We start from the raw sequence: 18,638 nt of genomic DNA, 5'->3' as shown, positions 1-18,638 counted from the left end.
AAATTCAAGAATAAGTACCTAGAGTTCAAATGTGAACACTAATTGTAATTGTAGTGCGTTGTTAATTCCATTACAAATTCATGTAATCATTTACTTCAAAATAATTTCTCTGAGTTGCAAAAAATTTTGCTGTAGTCTTTAGTAAAATTTTAATTTTTTTGTCCCCCCCTTTTAACTAGGGAACATTTTTAGTAATGACTCTTAAATGTTATTAGGTAACATTTATGATAAAATTATACCTAGTTAATGAATTGCATATTAACTCAGTTGCTAATAAGTTGATGCATGCAGTATGTAACTGCATGCATGAACTTATATATCATCAAAGAAGGGACAGCTCTATTTAAGGGGCAAAAAGTCCAGTCCCTTATTAAGAGCTTCTACTGTAGCCCTGCTACCAGACTTACATCATCATCAAGATATTCTGAATTCCTCTAGGTGTGAGAAAGTATGGGCGAGACTTCAAGGCGGTTGCGGAAGTGGTGGGCAACAAGACTGAAGCCAACATCAAGAGCTTCTTTGTCAACTACCGGAGGCGCTTCAACCTGGATGGTGTTCTTCAGGAATATGATGCAGAGCACGGGACACCTCACGAAGACTCCGAAGAACGAGTGGGTTTCTTATATGTAGTGAAAGAGAAAAATGTGCTGTAAAATTAATACTTTGACTGAACAAGAACATAATTGATTGCAAACTAGTTTAAAATATTTCACTTTATAATTGTACTGTCAATTTTTTTTTAATGCAACTTGCATATAACCCCTTAAGAAAGCAGTACTTGGAGAGCACAAGTTTTGAAGAACATACATGTCTTCTTCCGATTTACACAGTTTCAAATTACATGATTTCGAGTAATTGATACAAAAATCTAAGTCTACACTTGATGTAGTTTTGCCATATGTTCTGTTATTACATAAAAAGTAATAATCCCCCCCCCCCCCCCGTTTGAAACAGGATTTTTTTTTTTTTGCCTTAAAGGAATGAATTAATTGTGTTCTTTGGGTTTGCCTGTATTAAAAAAAAAAGCATTTGGGCTTTGTATTTAATATGTATACACATTTCTAAAGGTTGTCCTATTTCCATATGAAGTTTTATAAAATGCTCCAAACATATTTTATTCTCTGATATTTTAAATGTTGTTTCATGTGTTTTTTTTTTATTTTGTATTTTTAATCCTATTACTCAGTCATTATTTCTTCGTTAGTACTTTTTTGAAGCATTCACTTTTTTTTTTTTGATGTTAAAATAAAATATTTATTCAAAAAAAAAAAAAAAAAACTTTTAAAACTGTCTTAATGGTTTCCTCTTTGCCAGTAAATTTACTGTATAATTATTGACACAAATTTGAAGATTCTTTTACTCTAATCATCCATTTTTGAGGACATTTTTTCCCCCAATATTTTTAGTGTTTAAAAGAAGGTATCATATCAGAGATTTTTACGGGAAAAAAATACATTGTATGCATTTAAAATTTTAACTGTTACATACATTTACATTATTACTTGTTATAACATTGTTCAGAAAAAAAGGGAAAATCGCAATACTTTTTTCTCAAAAAAAGAAAGTTTACAAAAAATTTTTGCTTTTTCACAAAATGGGGACCCAAAGAAAAAAAAAAACCTGGATCCACCCCTGAGAGAGTCTTAGGGGTCGGGACTCTCCAGTCCTCTAACTGTGGACAATATTATTAACTTATCATTATTGTATGTCATGATAATTCAATAATTGCATTTAAGATAAATGAATGTAGAATATCATGCAAACCATATTACATTATGTGTTCAAATACTTCATGCATTTACTGTAAGTGTTTGCCATAATCTAGTATATTTATAAATTATTTGTTTAAGTGAATGTTTGAAATAAAATTTTCTTCCGTAGCTTCTGAATTAAATTAAATTTAACTCCAACTAGGTATCTTATTCCTGACCGATTTGTTGTTTTTTAGCGACACCCAAACAGTTTCAGGAATTTTTCGTAGCCAAAACTCTATCTTTTACGACCCCCTCCCCCCATCCCCAAAATGATAGTCCACCCCTTTATGTATGTGTTATGTACAGTGATGTTCTCGTCAATTCTTCTGAGGATATACTCCCAGTAATCCATCATGCACAACATGTGTATGTGATCATAGTCATAATATGAAATTTTTTGAAGCTTGAGGGTGTACGCTGTATGTCTAAAAATTGTTTGAGAGTTTTTGACATGTATGGAATATACCCTATGGGAACACCAGTGGTTATGTAATGCTGGTGAGACATCTAATGATGCATTTAAAGTCGGTACATATTTGTTTACAAGCAAAAATTTTTTCAGATGGAGCAAGAAAATGGTACTTCCAATGGAGGTCGTCCTGATTCTCCAGCTACACCTCAAGGGGCCCCTCCTCTGCTCCATCCCCCACAGAGTCCAGCTACCAATTCTTCCACCACTGGTTCTCAGCAACGACTCTGTCCTCCATCTTTGCAACAAGCCAATGCAACCTCTAGGTAAGTAATGCATTTCTTTTCTTCTAATTATGTCTAATTATGTTCTAATTATTTTCTTTTCAATGTTACATAATGAGTAAGAAGAAAATAAGTCATTGACTTTTAAAATAATTTCTGCAATTTTCATCTTTGCTGATTACCCTGCGCTGCTAAGAGAACCCTCTCAAAATGCTTCTGACGCCATTCTTGCTGATTCTTAAAAAATGACCAAATGATTCCCAGAATACAAACATGAACAATGCCCCCCCCCCCCATCACCCACTACTTTTTGGAGATAGTGCCCCCCTCCCCAATTAAAAAAAAATAAGTAGTTCCATAGCCATTATTTTTATTTAAAAGAGGAAGGAGTATTTTATGAACAGAGAGCATTCCTCTGGTGGGATTCAAGAGGTGAAAAGTTTCAAAAGCATGAACAGAACATTTGTAGCAAGTTGGAAGATTCATGGGGGTATATCCTCCGAAAATACTTGAAAAATCAACAAAACAAAACGTTGACCAAAATGTATGAGCCCCTATGAATGAAACATGCAATGCTTCCCTCTTAAAAAAAAAACAAAAAGGAAGGAAGCATTGTATGTTTCATAGGAATCACATCACAGATCTTTAGTAAAGAATTTTACTGTTTTATTTATATTTTTTCACATTGCATTCACAAACATAATTAAGAGTAAAAAGAAAATTAAATATTCTTATAATACGTCATTAATGTAGGGGTAACTGGGGCACTGTGCTCTTTTGTTTTTTTTTTCCTTTCATTATTTTTCTTAAAAGTTTATCATTTCTCAGAGCAAAAATGTCCCTAAGATTGAAAAATATTTTCTTTGTGTTTTGGACTTTTTAAAGATGTTTTAAGAATACATTTCCTTTACTTTATGGCATTTTAAAAAGACTTCAATTGTTCACATATGCCACTATAGGGGTGGCACATTTTGTTATCTTTTTTAATGTGTATATATATATATATATATATATATATATATATATATATATATATATATATATATATATATACACACACAGTTGGCTCTCTGTTTAAAGACTTTCAAGGGACCACAAAAAATCATCCTCAAAGAGAAAACGTCCTTAAATAGAATGCTTTTAATACTACAGTGAACCATCTGGAACCGTGAAAAGCCATCATTAAATAGAGAAAATTGTTAAATAGAGTGTCGTTAAACAGAGAGCCTACTATATACCGTGGAAAGCTAATTATCGGAACTTTTTTTTCCTAATTAGTCGAGGCGAAACCCCCTGCTTTTAGTTTTAGGTTTGAGCTCTAGTTTATTGTTTTTAGTTTAGCAAGTGGTGCGTTTGCCCATTGTTACTCTATATTACATGTACTGGAGCTTAAACATTCTCTTCTAGTTTATAGTTAAAATTTTGGTCTTTTGACCATAATTAATTAGCTGTTTGCATTTTTCCTTTTTATCATCATTTGTTATTTATAATTTGTTTAATATTTGTAATTCTGTTTGCTTAATTTTATATATATATATATATATATATATATAATTGTGAATTGTATCCATTCTCGTTAGATGTAATAGCGATGTAGGTGTGGAATGTGTATGTGTATACTTGTAATTTAATCATTTGGCGAATTGAGAATTTTCCCTGTTCAAAAATTTGAAAATTCGGGATGCTTCTGTGTAGATTACTTGATTAATTACACCTTTATTTTTTCGATGTATGCATATTAATTTATTTATATTAATTGTTCCAGGAACAGTGGAAGGACCCTTTTACAGCAGCCTCCTCCTCTGATCTGTCCGTCCAACTCATTTGTCGCACCACCCAAAGCAGTATCCGGACACGAGAGCATGTAAAAATAATGATTGATAGTAATAATTTAACAGCAACTTGGACTCGAATGCCTAATTCCTCACATAAAGTGTGAAGACTTTATAAATAGATTCTACAAATGTATAGTAAGCCATTACCAAGAAAGGCTCTCCAATTCTTAGTTTCTCCCTACATCTGAAACATGAACATGTTTAAGTGCTCCTTTGTCTTCGTTGGATCATCCTGGAATTTGTATTTGTGATGAATTTTTTTAATATAAAGTGAAATACTTTGAATTGTGCAGTTGTGTATGATTTCATGCATGAAGTCATTTTTGAGATGTTTAAAAACTAAACTGTCTTTGTGACAGGTCATTTATTCTCATGAATGTTTTTGATGCTTGCAGATTTCTTTTACTTTTTATTTGGTAAGAGAAATATTGAACCACATAGCTGCTGTATTTAGTCATGAAGGGAAAATAAATAATGTAAAATGATAACTGCTGATCAAATGTGGTGTAACTGGGGTTGCTATATTGAAGTGTTCACACCACAGTACCACAATTTGGTACAGTTGGCACAAACTTTGATAGCTGATTGTTTCTCTCTGTGGCCTCTAATATGGAGTGAGCCCAAAGCTCGGGTGGGTTAAGAATATAATTAGAGAGCAAGTTCTATAATATATTGTTGTATAAACATTAGTAAGCCGATAATGGATAGTTTTGAATATTATTATAATTACTGGAATACCATTTTTGATATTTGTTGCATCTGATTTTATACAAAATTCTGGAATAATATTTAAATACCAAAAAACTTGAAAACTTTTCAGATCTATGTTCAGAATCTTTATCTTTTTAAAGGGTTCCAAGTACAAAATATGTTTTTTGAAGTATTTTAAAGTTATCAGAAAACTATCATTTTATTAACAGTTCGAAATGGGAAAAAATTGTGTTTAAAAATCTTTGTTATATGATTTTACTTAGTTACTGAACTAGACTCCAAGCTTCTTGCATTTTTTGTAACATGTGATTGTCAGCTTTTTACTTCGATTTCAGTGCTTGATTACCACAAGGGCATGCGAGGACGTGTCCAGGGCCTCCAGTCAAAAGGGGGCTCAATAGCTTGTAAATATTATTTGAATGTTAATGTAAAATAAATTTTGTTATTTTGTTCATTCACTCTTAAAAAAGGACTGGAAAATTGACTTAAAGATTTTTTTTTCTTTTTTGCACCAGTGATTCTCTTTCTGCTTATTTTTTCCTACTTTTCTAAATTTCTAGGATCATTTATCAGTATAGGATATCAGGACACATAAAAGTCTAAAACTTGCTATGTAAGTCTGCATAACTTTTAAAAGTTGCATAATGACAATTTGAATAATGTATAAAAACCTTCTAAGCATAAAAAGTGTATTATATGCAGGCATTTTAAAGAAAAAGTCAAAAATAGCTTAAATAAATGAACCTTTATTTAATGCTAAAAACAAAGTAAAAACATTGAGACTTTTAAAATTGTAGCAAAAATATGGCACTCAATCGTATTAATGTTACAAAATGATTTTTACTAACAATTATGAACATTACAAAAATGATACAAAATGAAAACTACCAAATTTATTTTCCAATAATTGCACTTAAAATATTACTTGATTTTAAATGGCACTCCAAAGCCTTCCCATGTTCCATATTGATTTTTAAATTTTCCCACAAGAAAATTTTAAAGGTTTAAGAAAAGAAGTTAGGTTAAAATTGCTTTCTGTAATTCATATAAACAAAAATCTCCTAAAGAAAATTTCTACAGTAAAGAGGCAAAACTTTTAAGCAAGATTGCTGTTGAAATAAAGTTAATAAAAAGCATTTAAATACAGAAAGGTGAACTATATTCGACAGAACTGTCTGGAAACTTGAAAAAATAGGAAACAATAAACTGAAACTGAAGTTCTGCTGCAAAAATTGTATCGATGTCTAGTCCAAAAAATATATCATTTTCTTTTTTCTGCGGGTAGAGGATATAATATTAGTTGATTAAAAACTAATATTATAAACAAAATATTGTCCAAACATGTCATTTAAATACAAGCCAACCTTTTTTGCTCAAAAAATTTTCAATTTATATAGTTAGGACAGTCAAAATTGTTCAAAAATTATATGATTTTAGTATATGTCGTTATGTATTTTATTTTGTGCATGTTATGTTAAAGAGATTTTACATTGTTTCGATAACTTTTCGGGTAAAAAGTGGGAGTGGAAATGATTAATTGGATTTTTTCTCCTTCACCATTATAAGTGATAAATCATGAAGTGTATAAATAAATTGTACAAATTTTTATTATATAAATTTATGTCGAGCAATTTTTTTTTATCACTTTTAATTATTGTACATAGTGCTCATAGAAATACCTCAATAATTCTGAGTCTTATCATTGTTCTCACTAGGTAAAAAAAAAAGTTACGTTCTTAACTAGGTGAGTACTGACGAATAGGTACTTCAAACTAGTCTTGATTGTTAGCTTTGTAACCAATAATTGTATTGTTCTGTTTTTCTGCACTAAAAACAGCTCTGACTTTCAGAGCATTGATTTATTTCTTGGTAACAAAATGTTTTTTAACTTTGTCTAGTTTTTGCTAGTTTTGCAAAACATCTAAATTTGTTTTTATGCAAAATGTACTAGGTGATAAATTTCTTGTTAGAGTCTTGGTTTCATATTGTTAACTTTACATAGAAAAATTATAAACAAAGCAAAAAATTATTTTTTTTCCCCGTAAGAAATGTAATGTCTTGGATTAATCTTCTCATTTGTCTGTGTTTAAAAGCATGATACACTATTGTTTCATTCCCGCAATGACAAATTCAGTCTTAATTGCAGTAATTGCAGATTTTTCCAATCGGTGAGCCAGTTTGAGATGTTTTTTCCCTGGTTTTTCCCGGATTAAATAGAGCTGTTAAACTAGTTTTCATAGTGGATACATATCTGTTTGAATACTATTGCTAGTGTCCATGTTAGCAACAAAGAGATAAATGTAAGCTCACATTTAGAGTCTATGACTGAACTGTTGGGTCTATGATGAATCTGTTTTATCATGGAACAAGGTTTAGGAGCACGTTTTAAATACATAGTCTGATTGTTCAGATTTGGAGGCTCCATTTTCATCTTCATCCCTTTCTGATATCTATTTCTTCTTGAGGGAAAAGAGGCTCCTCCTCTTCTGCTCATCCCTCCTCTCTTCTCCTCTCCTTGGTAGAGTCTGGGATTGACCTGAAGGCCCCACCAATTCCTGAAGAGACAGAGACGCCATCTGCAGCTGACTCACCCATCTGTTCATCTCCTCCTGCAATGTAAAGCAAGTGTCAGTTTTTTTTTTTTTATCTTGAATGGTCTTGGGAAGAAAGAAAGATTCACACATAAAGAAACAAAACCATCTGTTTCATACAGAAAAAACATTTCATTAGCAATATAGCCTACTAAGGCTCTTGCGTCAAAAAACCCTATCTAAACAATCAATCATAAAATCCACAACTGGGAAGAAGTGTTTCATGCATGTTTAGAGGTCATAAGAATAAAATAGTAATTTTGTAGTAAATCTGTTTTTTTTTTGGGCGGGGGGGGGGGGGTATCTAATAGATGTTCAGTCCCGGTTAATTTGGGTTTGCAGGATTATAACATACATGAATAAATATATAATTGTAGAAATATATATATAACCTGTTGAATTCCTTAAGTGCCTGCAACTGTGCTTTAGGCTTTACTTGCATGAGAAAAACTTGCACATTCATTACTGATGAGTACAGTTAACTTTTGCATGTGAAATTAAATTCATTGAATACTCTTAAAAGTTAAATCCCATTGCAGGGTTTAAGCTAAGTTTAAAAGTTCATTATCTAAAAAGCTAAAATTGGACAAAAGCTTTTAGCAAAATGTTAAAATGTCGTAATCTGATGAATATGTTCACATATCTATCTAATTGCCTCAGTGTGTTTCATCTCCTGTTGAAAGCAAAATTCTGCCATGACATCTTTGAAGAAATAAATTCACAGTAGGTAGTTTTTGTGATTAGTATAAAGAGAACAAGAAGTTTTTTACAATCCGATGCCGCAATATTGGGGTGACATTATGTCCATTAATACAAAATATTATTGAACACAACAGCAGTTAATTCATGTTAGCTTATATTTATAAATTAAGATTAAATTTAAAATCGAAGTTTCTCTCTTATCTTCTTTTTCTTATTATTAATATATTTGAGCAAAGAAAGCAAAAATGCATTGCTCCATTTTCACAATTCAAATAGTATTTTCGCATTTTGCGAAAAATGCAACCATAGTGGAAACTGTCCCATTGTTTATAAATCTGGGAAAAGATGCTTCTTGAGCCTAGCACTGTTAAAGAAATTTCTGCTTTAGGCAGGCTCTGTTTCACAAAATAAATTCTTCAAGTGTGCTGTATGCATTTAAAAACTGGAAGCTGCAGAGTACACTGAATACAATTTCTGCTTTGCTTCTTAAACAATCCAACAAGTAGGGATTTTTTTTTTAATGATAGGGGGTTGTCTATAAATGAAGTCTTTTTCTTCCATCCCTGTTGTCACATAGTGTCATTTTACCTTACCCCTTTCTCTTGTCACAATATATTACATGAACATAAATTTTTAAACATCCGGCAAAAGCTTTTGTCGGACGTCTCTTTATCCATTAGCTCATTACTTTTTGCATTGAAAAAGGTGTTCCTTGTAACGCCGAAACAAGTGTCTGCTGTAATTTGTGCCTTTTCACGTTGTTATTTCTTACTTTACTATTCAGCACAAAGGTATTTATTTATCTTAAAATGTGTAATGTTGCACTTCTTCTTACTCCCCCCCCCCCCCACAAACTTACGATTTCATGGACACTTCTCTCCTTCATTTATAGGCAACCCCTAGCTATTTTTGAACAATATATTTCTTTACGATCTAATATATAAATCAGGGCTGGGCGATGCCCCATTTGCTTCTGTAAATCAATCATTAATACTAGTAATTTATCAATTGTATTATCCCTCAAAATTTTTACCAAAACATGCCTTTGTTCTGAAATGTTGAGTATAACTTCTGAAAGAGAAAGAAATAATATTTATTCACCTTTTTATTACTGATTCTTTAAATTGAATTATATCAGATAAAATTGCGTTTTTGTTTACATTGTGATGAATCGTAACATCATGATGTAAACTTAGTAGTTCATCACAGTGTAAAAATTCCTGCATCCCTGAGCCCTGATAGCAATACATGCTACCAAAACATTAATGCTTCGACTGCCCATTATAGCATTAAAACTGAAACCTTACACAGATACTTGTTAAACCTTGAAATAAATACTTAAGACTCTAAGCCTATTTCTATGACATGTATTCTATATTGTAAATTAATAAGAATAATTAATGCCAGTCTATTCTTGCATTACATGTAACTATACTAAACGGCTGACGCACTCTTCTATTCCTGAATATCGTACGAATGAAAGGTACAAATTTGTGTATATAGACTTATTATTATTATTCTTTTCTTAATTTATTATTTTCTTTCTCTTATTTGTCATAAATTGATTTTAAATATGTCTCTTGTGAATGTCGTGAGGTCCAAACTATGTTCTTGTATATGTTTATAATTTATAGTTTTTAGTATGTGTTCATGGGGAATAATTAACAGATTTTATTTTAAAAAGTTTTTTCATGGCAATTTTGACGACAAGTGGAAATAAAGAATTCATTTAATTTTATCAAGTAAAAATAATTTCAGGAACTGATTAATAAAACTAAACAAATTTTATTTCATTGATTATTCAATCCTCAAAACTAAGATAACTGGAGCGAGTTAATACTTTCTTCATTTACTTTTTGGCTCTGGGCTTGTATGTTTCTGATCACAATCATATGATTATTTTTTGAATTAAGCAAAATAAATTTCGACTTTTTAATTTCTCAACCATTAAGTTAAACAAGTGAATATCACTGATGATTAGAAAGGCGCCAAAAACCCCCTTATAATTTCCATTATATGCAATAAAAGATGTACTCATTGAAGATTTAATCCCATACATGTAATAAGCTACCATGTAATAATTTATTCTTTTGCATGCTTGATATTGTTTTGTGGTTTTTAAATAATTTTAAGTATCTCTTGTTTAAAAAAAAAAAGAAAAGAAGAAGCTGTTATTGTATTTGTTATGTTTTTGAAAGATTTGTTTCAATCGTGGATGGAAGTGCGGATTCTTCATGTAAAGCAGGAGTTCAAGGGGTTCTGTCAAATTTCATGTGGTTTTGTTTATGGATGTCCAAATTGTTTGAAAACAGAAAGTACAAAATTTTGCAATGTATATGTTTGTGTTATGTTTGATTTTTAATAATATTTTTTTACGTATTGATTGCTTATAAGCTACTCACGGCAAATTTATCCACGTCATTCTATTTGTGTTAAGGGAAGCATCAATTTCGTATTTGCAAACATCAAAGCATTTTGAATCTTAAAATGAGAACCAAAAATTTTTTCCATTACATTTCATAAAAAAACTTTAATGTCACCAAACCTCTCTTGTAAAGTAAATTTTAATGCAGTAATTTTTTTAATTGTGCAAAGCTTGTTTTTTTTTTATAGTCATTTAAAAATGGAAATCATTTTATTCGTTTAATAGCAGCAAATAATAATTATTTTTTATTAAATGGCTCTTTTAATTTGTATAGATGTGCATTAATTAAAGATTAAATTTGGTGATTAAACTTATTAAAAGCTAAGAACTCGGACTTTGGTGATGAATGTCAGTAACTTCAGTAACCCGGTTTGTAAGCCGTAATATACCTAGGATGTTTCATCTTGTGTATCTCTGCTTCTCTGGTAAGTTTGAGATTCTTGATCAAAAGAATTCAAAGGTCGAGTTCAGAAGGCATTTCTATGTCCCGCAAATTCCTCCTTCAACCCCCATAAAAAAAGTCAAATATCCCTTCCACATCTGAAAAGAAGTGGCATTCTTAGAAAAATCAAAGACCTTTGGAGGTCTTTGATGTTTCTAAGCTGGGGCAAATCTTGATACAGCCACCCTTACATATCTTTCTTCAAATTTTTATATCGAGTTCCAACGAAAAAACACAGAGATACAGTGAATTTACCGCTCGAGACAAGGCTTGCTCCCCCTTGATCTAACAGTGAGAGGTGGGGTCTAGAAAAGTAGTTTATACCCATAACAATACAAACCATTTTATCTTTCTCCAAATGCAGTAAAATGTGTTTCTTAGAGTTACTTGTCATTGCATCACCAATACACTGTAGCTTACTGTGTTTTATTTGCATTGGGTCAGTCAAACTCTCACTTCATTTCTAAAACAAATAGAGTGACAGGGACAGAATTATGGCTATTGCTTTCTTTTAATGTTGATTTTAAAAAAATTTCAGCCCTGATATGGATTAGAATGAAGTCATGTTTAAAAATTTGTCGTGAAGTTAATGCAGGTGTGATTCTAGCGGCATGCTCGCCAAATTTGTTGCCAGACATTGAAATGTCTCCAAGCCGACCTCTTATTTCGTTATTCGTTGAAAAAGACTTCTAACATTTTGTCATTGTGGGCAATAATTCGTTAGCTCAATGGCAGACAAAATAGATTTCTAAGTAGTCAAGAATTTTATTCTTGCACTTACAATCATGCTAAATATTGTGATTCTTGATTTTCTCTTTTTTTTTTTTGGTGGCAAATAGAGGCTTAACAAAACTATTTGTATAACTTATGGGCACAAATGATGTAAATATTTATTTCCAAAACGCTGAAGCAGATTTTCAGTCACAAAGTATTTGGACGACATCCAAAAACTCTCCAAATATAATTTTCATCGTGTTTCTTAGCCACAAAACATGGGGTATGAAAGCATTCTTTTGGCAAACCTTGTAACTTAATACCAAAAATTAAGCGAGAATATTGCCAAAAATGTTCAGAACCAAATGTATGATGCTCAAACGATGGAGCGTAAACACACAGCTTACTAATACATTATTATCGATAGATCTGGCTTGCAAATTTGGTGAGTCTACCTGAGCTCTCTATATTACCTCATTGCACATTCATGTATTCTTGTGTTGTGCTCAATTTTATGTTCAGTGCATGGATTGAGAGAACTGTCTGTACAATTGTTTGAAGTATTGTAAATAAAAATGCTCTATTTCATAGAAACAATTTGATTTCTTACCTCATCTTTGGCTTGGAAGAGATACACAGCACCACCCGAAAATCTGGAAAATAAAAGATCTTTTACTAATTTCAGAGTGTGAATCTACCATGTCGGTATTATTTATTTATGATAAAGACCATATGAAATCGGGGCCGGCTCTAGTAGTTCTGCCGCCCTAGGCAATATTGACAAGTGCCCCTCCCCCCATTGAATAATAATAATAATATATAAAAATAATATATTAATAAAATAAAAAAAATCATAAAGTGCTTAAAATTAAAGTGAGTTTCTAGTTAAATTCCAAACTGGGTTTGCATATCCAATCACCCTACACACATTATTATCTTTTTTAACATCTAAATAGTGCATCTTATGGCACTGAAACAGATATTATGAGTAATATTTTCAGAAACTTTTAACTCACGTAATTTCACGCCTCCAAAATTAAATTGAATTTTTTATTAAATTCTGAACAATGTTTTGCATATCCGAGCACTGGCACACTCTAAATATAATTTTTTTTAATTAGCATTGAAGCAGTGAACCTTATGACGCTGAAACAGATATTCGTAATGTTGCCGAAATTTGCCCCAAGGGTCGGGCCTGTATGAAAAACTGCAGTCCGCTGGGGTGAAAGTGCTAAATCACCCAGTTCTGTTAATTTTAAGAGCGGTATAGCTTTAGTTTCGTTTATTTTCCTAAAAGGCTTCGCCCCCTTTCTCGTTGAGATTTAAATTGTCTGTTAAGAAGATTCGGATAAAAATGCATATTACGATTAGAACAAATTGAAAATCCTGTTCTGTCTTTCACAGAAAATTGAATTCAAGTAAAGAGCTTGTTATAATTGGAACACTATTCTAATCCTGCTCAGACCCAAAGAATAAAAGAACTTCATGAAAATAATACTTAACAAATTTGTTAAGAAAACAATCCGCTTCGAAGAGCACATCTGCCCCGGGTCCAAAATTAGCTTGTACAGTAAAACCTGTTAAGTTGATCACCTGTCTATATTGACCGCTTTTGTCATGAACGGAATTAGTCCTATCTCATATAATGAAGGAAAACCTCTGTAACTTGACCACCTCTCTATCTTGACTACTAATGTACTCCAAATTTGGTCTGAAGTATTCTAAAAAACCCTTTGTAAGTTGACCACTTGGTTTATTTTTTTAAACTTTCTTCAGCATATTATTTTATTTTATTATTTATTTATTTATTTTATTAATAATAATTATTATTATTATTATTTTACTTTTTGATAGCTTTAAAAGAATTTTTAATGCTTTAATGACATACTAGCATTTTACTAACTAAACAGCAGCATAAAGCTTATGCTGCTCTTTATTCTCCAAACTTGTTTTTCATTTGTTGTTCTATTTGAGATAGCTTTTTGTACTCTGTTCAATGAAAATAGGTGTCAGTAGAAAGGTTCAAAGTCTTTTCTTTCAGTTGCAATATGTTGTTGCAACACAGGAATTCTGCTAAAAAAAGCAGGCCCGGATCTATATATTTTTGCCCCCCTGCAACAAAATATGTAGGGCCCCTCCCTAGTGGCCAGCAGTGTCTATTTGTAAAGCAAATAAGCCTTAATACTAGGGTTTTTTTTTCTTCTATTTTCTCTTCAATTTCTGGATTGTTAGCTCCTTTAAGGACGCGGGCCCCTCCCTCTGCGGGTACGCATATCTGGGCCTGCTAATGAGTAAAGTTACATGTTTCTGGTGCAAGGGATTATGAGATAGGACATTTTAATTTTGCCTTTATGAACTGGGAGAGTCGAACTTGTTGCTTTTTGTGCTATAGGTTTTACATAAAAAGGCTTCTGGAAAAAAAAACCGGTGTTTTTCGGGGGAAAATGGAAAAAAATGATTTTTTTATGAATAAAAATAGGGTTTCTTAATAGCTCTGTGTTTCTTGGAACATATAAAGGGTTAAGCATTAAAAAATATCTGTAATCTACACATCTTCTTTTTCTGCTTGACAGAAGTACACATAAAGGTAAGTTTAATTAGAGAAAAAAAACTTTTTATTTTATAACTGAGAGCTTTCTTCATCAAACACCAGTAAATAAGTCAAGTCGTCGTTCAACCAATAAGATTGAGTAGTATGTGTCTAATCATAACAATAATATTTTCTATTTTCAATCGCCTTTGAAACTTGGAATAATAATTATAATTTTTGACTTTCAAACATGATTGATATTGTTTGAAAGAAAAATAAGTATAATTTCCCTTCCTTACAATGTAACTTTACTGTCTGAAAATGAAAGCTATGGAGTTTTGATTCTTTCCATTCCAGTCTAAGTCCAAATCAAAACTAAATTGGTTTTTCTTTTCTTTTCCTTTCCAACAGAAACCGCAAACCAAAACTGCGTAATGCAGGGGTGATTGTGTTCCGGTATTTTACCGAATTTCCGGTATTTTTATGTCCGAAAATACCGGAATTATGTTTTTTTTTGTTATGCTTTTATCTCCCTACCTCCGCAATTTTTTAAAATTATATAATACTCATCAAATATACCTGCCAGAGCCTTAAGATGGACACTTATCCCTTAAGATGGACAAATAAATGTCAAGATAATTTGTATAACACCAGCTCAAAAGTAACTTTGTAACCCATTAAAAATTTAATCACATGTACACACAATATTTTGACTCAGAACTATTTAATACTATGGCAAAGATGCACTATAGTAATAAGGGTCAAAGATTACCCCCCCCCCCCCCGGTCTCGCTTTGAAACTTTCAGGTATTTTTTGATGAACTCACAATTACCCCTGGTAATGGTTTCTAAAGCTGAATCAGAACTTAAATTGGAGTTTCTGTTTATTCATACAGCCGTGCTAAGCACAGTAGTAAAAGTAGTCATACGTACAATTTTGAAAAATAGCTGAGTTATTATAACCAAGTGTTTCTCTGTTTCGTATTTTACTTAATAAATAAAATGTTTTAGGGTCATCAGAAACTTTTTTTTTTAATAAATTCTGGAAAGAAAAAAAAAAAGACATCTGAATCAAATATAGGGAAGAGCCAAACTTTGAAGCACAATCTCTCTGCTTGAGCTCAACTGCAGATTCCACTTTTGTGCTTGGCACGTCAGCATACACAGTGCGGCAAAAAAAAATAATAAATAAATAAATAAAGAAAGAAAGGACAAAGATTGCATCATCGAATGGAAGTAAAGTAATTTCATTTTAATGAGCTTCTTATTTATTTTTGTCTCTCACTTTATTAGAAAATAATTTACACTGTGTCTCCTAGTTTATGTATTGTTTTTCGGTTTTCTTACAATTTTAAGCAAAAGACCTGATATTTTAAAGTTGTTTAAGCAAGGAGAGTGACAGTTCGTTTGCTTGTTGTGCCTCGACAAACGGTATTTGAGGCGGTATGGCGCTTCAAGTGGCTAAGAAATTATAGTCGGTGTTCTGAAAGTACAAAAACGAACAGTGAACAGTTTAGTAAAGCATCGCCAAAATTCGAAGCTAGGCTTTGTTTGTGATAGAATCAGCACAAGCAATAAAAAAATCTGTATTATTATTATTATTATTATTATTATTTTTTGGAAGAGGGCTATAAAATAAATCAAAAAGTGTACCAGAAGGACATTTTAGAAGCTGTTATATTTCTGTGGACCTAAGAGCACTTCAGCACACCAATGTAGGCTGGACATTTCAATTTGACTCCACACCAGTTCATACAGTAAAAAGACAAGAGTGTTGCAAGGTGCATTGTTTTTGACATATCATCTTTAGAGTGGACTTTCTACTCGCTAAACCTCAATCACATTTATTACACTGTATCATGGGCGGATCCAGGGAGGGGGCCATGATGGCCCTGTCCGAGAAAATTTCAAGAACAGTTAAAATCCCCTTTTTTTGAGCAAAAATGCATAAAATTTCTGTTATAGCTCGTACAAAGTCTGACAATAAGGAAAACATTGAAAGGGAGGTCATGACCACCCTGACAAAGTTTCAAAAATAGTTTAAAACATTTTTTAGAGCTAAATATGAAAAAAAAATCCTTATTATTCCTCGAAGTCTAACAAGAATATAAAAACAACGCCATTGGTCTTCCAAGCGAGTGGCCTGGGTTCGAGTCCCAGCCGGAACGAATATCTTCAATGTATATATTTCTTTTCTAATTTGAAAATTCTTTTTTTTTTCAATTTCTTTCTTTTGCAAATATCGATTATTTATGTCCGGAAGAAAATTCTGGTCAGTTTAATTATTCGACCTGTAGATTTCAAAGATTTTAGATCAATAATTACCAAGGTGCATTTTTTGTTTTTATTATAATTAAGACACCGACCAACAGAGATCCGATAGTCTATTGGCGAGAGCGTTCGGCTTCCATGTGTGTGGCCCTGGATTCGAATCCCAGCCGAAAACGAAATCTTAAATGCAAATATTTTTTTAAAAGTTGATAATTCTTTTTTTTTTTATTTTTTCCTTTTGCGAAGTCAGTCAGTCAGTCCGACGGTCAATCAGTCAGTCTCGGTCAGGCAGTCAGTCAGTCAGTCAGTTAGTCATTCAGCCAGTCAGTCAAGCAGTCAATCATTTAGCATCAGTCGGTCAGTCAGTCAGTCAGTCAGGCAGTCAGTCAGTCAGTCAGCCTTATTCAGTCAGTCAGTCGGTCAGTCCTGTCCAGTCAGTTAGTCAGTCAAGCAGTCAGTCAGTCAGTCAAGCAGTCAGTCAGTGAGTCTCAGTCAGTCATTTAGTCATTCAGTCAGTCAGTGAAATATTCAGTCAGTCTGTCAAGTAGTCAGTCAGTCAGTCTCAGTCAGTCAGTCAGTCAGTCCAATCCAGTCTCAGTCAGTGAGGCAGTCAGTCAGTCAGTCTCGGTCGGTCAGTGAGTCAGTCAGTCAGTCAGTATCAGTCAATCAGTTAGTATCAGTCAGTCAGTCAATATCAGTCAGTCAGTCAGGCAGTCAGTCAGTCAGTCAGACTCATTCATTCAGTCTGTCAGTCAGTCAGTCGGTCAGTCCTGTCCAGTCATTTCAGTCAGTCAGTTAGTCAGTCAAGCAGTCAGTCAGTCAGTCAGTTAGTCATTCAGTCAGTCAGTCAAACTGTCAGTCAGTTAGTCTCAGTCAGTCAGTCAGTCAGTCCAGTCCAGTCTCAGTCAGTCTTTGTCAGTCAGTCAGTCAGTCAGTCAGTCAGTATCAGTCTGTCAGTCAGGCAGTAAGATTTCGACCGACAGAACTCCGATAGCTTAATGGCTAGACCGTTGGTCTTCCAAGCGAGTGGCCTGGGTTCGAGTCCCAGTCGGAACGAATATCTTCAATGTATATATTTCTTTTCTAATTTGAAAATTCTTTTTTTTTCAATTTCTTTCTTTTGCAAATATCGATTATTTATGTACGGAAGAAAATTCTGAGTCAGTTTAATTATTCGACCTGTAGATTTCAAAGATTTTAGATCAATTATTACCAAGGTGCATTTTTTGTTTTTATTATAATTAATACACCAACCAACTGAGATCCGATAGTCTATTGGCGAGAGCGTTGGGCTTCCATGCGTGTGGCCCTGGGTTCGAATCCCAGTAAGAAAAAAATCCTAAATGCATATATTTCTTTCTAATTTGATAATTTTTTTTTATTTTTCCCTTTTGCGAAGTCAGTCAGTCAGTCCGACAGTCAATCAGTCAGTCTCAGTCAGTCAGTCAGTCCAGTGAGTCAGTCACTCAGTCAGTTAGGCAGTCAGTCAGTCAGTCTCAGTCAGTCAGTTAGTGATTCAGTCAGTCAGTCAAGCAGTCAGTCATTTAGTCAGTCAGTCAGGCTTTCAGTCAGTCAGTAAGCCTCATTCATTCAGTCTATCAGTCAGTCCGTCGGTCATTCCTGTCCAGTCAGTTCAATCAGTCAGTTAGTCAGTCAAGCAGTCAGTCAAGCAGTCAGTCAGGCAGTCAAACATTCAGTCAGTCAGTCTCAGTCAGTCAGTTAGTCATTCAGTCAAACAGTCAGTCAGTCAGTCTCAGTCAGTCAGTCAGTCAGTCAGTCTCAGTCAGTCAGTCAGTCTGTCAGTCAGGCAGTCTCAGTCAGGCAGTAAGATTCCAACCGACAGAACTCCGATAGCCTAATGGCTAGACCGTTGGTCTTCCAAGCGAGTGGCCTGGGTTCGAGTCGCAGCCGGAACGAAAATCTTCGATGTATATTTTTAGTTTCTAATTTGAAAATTCTTCTTTTTTTTA

General features: G+C 32.9%; 2 protein-coding genes across 2 annotated transcripts in view; one reads left to right on the top strand and one right to left on the bottom strand.

The window, feature by feature from the left end:
• Nucleotides 1-6,053, top strand: part of LOC129224678 (REST corepressor 3-like) — a 41,554-nt gene extending 35,501 nt beyond the window's left edge. The window contains exons 12-14 of the mRNA XM_054859223.1: nucleotides 439-611; nucleotides 2,317-2,489; nucleotides 4,213-6,053. Coding sequence (XP_054715198.1) covers nucleotides 439-611; nucleotides 2,317-2,489; nucleotides 4,213-4,315 — 449 coding nt within the window. The 3' untranslated portion in view covers nucleotides 4,316-6,053. The remainder of the gene's footprint in view (nucleotides 1-438; nucleotides 612-2,316; nucleotides 2,490-4,212) is intronic.
• Nucleotides 6,054-6,882: 829 nt separating this feature from the next.
• LOC129224679 (spectrin beta chain-like) overlaps nucleotides 6,883-18,638 on the bottom strand; it is a 161,082-nt gene continuing 149,326 nt past the window's right edge. Inside the window, 2 exon segments of the mRNA XM_054859224.1 lie at nucleotides 6,883-7,602; nucleotides 12,478-12,520. Of these exon segments, the coding sequence (XP_054715199.1) occupies nucleotides 7,444-7,602; nucleotides 12,478-12,520 (202 nt within the window). The 3' untranslated portion in view covers nucleotides 6,883-7,443.

This window comes from Uloborus diversus, chromosome 6 (genome assembly GCF_026930045.1).
Source record: "Uloborus diversus isolate 005 chromosome 6, Udiv.v.3.1, whole genome shotgun sequence".
Classification (NCBI taxonomy): Eukaryota; Metazoa; Arthropoda; class Arachnida; order Araneae; family Uloboridae; genus Uloborus; species Uloborus diversus.
The sequence above is the reverse complement of the archived record's forward strand: the minus strand, read 5'-3'. Positions and strand labels throughout refer to the sequence as shown.